This window comes from Piliocolobus tephrosceles, unplaced genomic scaffold (genome assembly GCF_002776525.5).
Source record: "Piliocolobus tephrosceles isolate RC106 unplaced genomic scaffold, ASM277652v3 unscaffolded_40109, whole genome shotgun sequence".
NCBI classification, from domain to species: Eukaryota; Metazoa; Chordata; class Mammalia; order Primates; family Cercopithecidae; genus Piliocolobus; species Piliocolobus tephrosceles.
In genome coordinates, this window is record NW_022324432.1 from 1 (window position 1) to 3,392 (window position 3,392).

The window sequence follows — 3,392 nt, forward strand, 5'->3', positions numbered from 1 at the left end:
CCCCTCTTCCAACACTGAGAACCCAGCTCCCACACTGAGGACCCCACCCCCCCCAACTGAGACCCCCCCACACACACATTGAGAACCCGCTCCCACACTGAGGACCCCACTCCCCCAAACTGAGACCCCCCACACACACACATCGAGAACCAGCCCTCACACTGAGACCCCTGCCCTGGACTGAGCCCCAGGAGCGCTGCCTGGGCAGGCGTGGACTCCCACCGGAGGACAACGTGGCAGCCCCAGAAGACCCGCCCACATTCCTCTGCAGCTGGATCTGGAAGGCCCTCAAAGCCCCTCCTCACTCTTGTCCCCTCCTTACCCTTGGACCCAGGTGGTCCTGCCTTCCCAGGAGGTCCAGGGGGGCCGCGTTCTCCTGCAATTTCCAAAGAGATTGCCTTGAGCAAAACTCCTCGCCCCAGGATCAGAGGGCCCACCCTGGAGCTGGCGGCTGTCATCTCCAATCATGGCCATGACCCTGCTCCTGCTACGATGTGACTGGGGCCCCGCCCGGGCTTGCCCATCCTGCACCAGAAGGCTCTAGACCCAGGACCCAGGCCTCATGGGGCTCTCCTGTTCACTCAGGGGCCGGGAGCTGGAAATCCGGAAACCATGGGTGGAATCCCAGCTCTTTTCCTTCCAAGTGTGAGAACAGAGGGAAATCCCTGGACTCTTTGAGCCCCAATTTCCTCATCTGAGACAGGTGGAGAAGAGTGTCGTGGCCTCCGTGTTGAGGTGGGAAGGCAGAAGGACATAGAACTTAGAAGTCGTGCAGGTGGCCGAGCAAAGCTGGAATTGGATCAAGGACTAGGAGACAGAGCTACAAAAGCGTGTCCAAATGTGAGCTCATGAAATAGTTAAGAAAGACACTCCCTCCATTTCAGAGCCTTGTTGGGCCCTAGAAGTCAGCTCTGCTCCTGGCTGTAGCAGGGACCCGACCCAGGCTCTCGATCCAGGAACCACAAAGCAGTGGGGGGGAGGGGGGGTGTTGCCCCACTCAGCATCTAATTTCAAAAAGAGCAAGAGCCAGTGCCCCCCCGCCATGCCTGGCCTCCTGATCCGGCCCACACCTACCTCTCTTTCCATTGGTGCCTGCCTCTCCCTTAGGCCCAGGGGCCCCGGGCAGCCCCGGGCAGCCTCGGAGAATGGTGAGCTTGTCAGAGCCCTCCAGGCCCACCACCTTCACCTCTGCAAAAAACACAGGTGGCCACTTAGTGTCACCTGGGCCTGAAGACTCCACTGAGCCACATACACACCACTCAACTGAAAGGCACCTGCCACCTTACTGACATCAGGGCTCGGCAGATGGCTATAACCACAGCCACCTCCCTCACCTGCAGGGTCACCTGGAAGGGAGGTTTTCCTGCCCCGGTGGCCACTTGGTCTGTCCTCACCTCTCGGGCACTGGTCAGGCAGGAAGGTGATTTGGGGCAGAACCCTGGCCTTGGAGGCTACCCTGCCCGAAGGCAAACCTTACTTCCTCAGTACTGTGCGTCCTGAAACAAGTCCGTTAACCCCTCTGAGTCTCTGTTTCCTTACCTACCTAGGGGTGCAGGTTCATTTCAGCTCCTACCGTTTAGGATAGCATCCTAATCTCGTCTGTTCTGTAATCAATACCGGGTGAGAAGGGCAGGGAGAGAGGGCTACCATCGCGACTCCCACACCTGATTTTGGAACAGATCTGAGAATAAATGGGCTCCTGTGGGTCCACCTCGTTCCTCCACACAGGGAGGTGTCCTTCAAGGACACAGAACAAGTTGGTGCAAAACTAGAACTGGAATGCAGCTTTGTTGTTTTTAATTAGATAACTCAAATTCAAGTTAGTGTGTTACGAAAATAACACGTGCTATTATTTGATCATTTAGAAACCCTAGAAGTGTTTAAGGAAGACAATAACGCCACCCTAACCCCACCACTCCACAACGAGCCACTAGGAGTTTCCAAGCGAATCTCTGCTGTTGCTGGCCTGTGCCACACTTCACTCCACCGATGGCTTCTTGAATGTGATGCCAGCCACAGCACACCCCAGATCTCTGTGTCTCACATGCATTCCAGAAATCCCGACACGGATCTCTGCAAGCCTCGGGAGCATCCCAATTCCTGACCCTCCATCCCAGCCTCAGGTGGATGAAGTCAGGACCTGACTCCAGAACCTGCATTTTCAACCTGCCCTCCCATGCGTTGAAGCCCATGGTTTGGCACCCGAGTGTCCTCTTGGGAGCCCCGAAGGAGGTCCAGAACTCGTGGGGACCATGTCACCCTTATTGTGCCACATCAGGGACACCATGGGAAATGCCATCTCCAGAGCCCAGCAGGTGCTGGACGGAAAGGTCCCACAGTGCTGGTTGCTCACCCCCGCTTGACACCCTGTCTCTCCGTGATGGTGATCATGGCAGAATATCTGACTGGTGTCTGTCCAGCTGGCGCCACAAGCCCCACCTCCCCACACACCATGACTGCGCTTTATATGCTTAGAGGGGGACATGTGGCCCAGGGAGGGTGGAAACCTGCCTCGGTTTCCATTATGGGAGGGCAAGCAGAAGAAGCCCCGTCTCTGAGATGCCACATCCATTCAGGGCCTCTGCATTTGTTCACATAAGATGAGGTGTGCAGAGTTGCTGTTTTGCTAGACGATGCACCACATGGCCTGATGCAAGGCCTGGAAGCCAGGAAGCCACCAATCACAAAGCCGCCAGCTTTCAGGGATGAGAAGTTTCCAAAAAGAGGCCCTGGAGTGCCCTTACCTGGACAGGTGTCTGCCGCCTGGACAGCCCAGGCCAAGCCCAGGAAAGTGAGCAGCAGGGTGGCAGGGCCCAGGACCCTCACAGCTCTGTCCAGCTCCATCTCTTCTGGTCTTTGCTTCAAGAGGTCCCTGCACTCTTATAGGGCTGGAGGAGCCAGCCTCCCTCAGACTCCAATTTCTCATCTTCCGAGTGACAGCCGCTTCCTCTCCGTGGGCTTGGTGACGTCAGCAGGAGGTGAAAGATCATCTCCAGGGCTGCTCCCTTCCCCCCCCGCCCCACCCCTTGGGGATACCATGGCGACTCTCATCCCTGCAGGGGGACGGTCTCCTTCCGGGGAACAGGCTGACTTGCTTGTGGCCTTGCGCAAAGCCCAGGCCCAGCCTCCCACCTTTGTTTGGTGGTAAGCAGATGACACCATGAGCTGAGAACGGGGAACAAGGAAGGGTTTGCTAAAGACGTTCTGCTTCAAAGAGGCCTCTCTCTCTTATCTGAATACCTAGAGTCCCCGTGGCCGGAGCTGGTCATGGGCCACTGGTGTGGGCCTTACATAGTAACCCTCACCACGCCATAAGCAGACTTGGGACGTTCCTCAGGAGGCTTGGAAACTGCCACTATGAGGTCCAGGCAGGCTACCAGGGTGAAAAGGAG

At 57.0% G+C, this 3,392-nt stretch overlaps 1 protein-coding gene across 1 annotated transcript; it reads right to left on the reverse strand.

Annotated features, from left to right (window-relative positions):
- Window positions 1–322: 322 nt before the first annotated feature.
- LOC113223234 (ficolin-2-like) lies at window positions 323–2,895 on the reverse strand (the record flags this gene model as incomplete). Its single annotated transcript, XM_026452746.1, has 3 exons — window positions 2,745–2,895; window positions 1,075–1,188; window positions 323–376 (listed from the first exon to the last, which is right to left on the reverse strand). Coding segments are annotated over exons 1-3 (268 nt in total), but the record flags the coding sequence as incomplete, so codon positions are not given.
- Window positions 2,896–3,392: the final 497 nt, after the last annotated feature.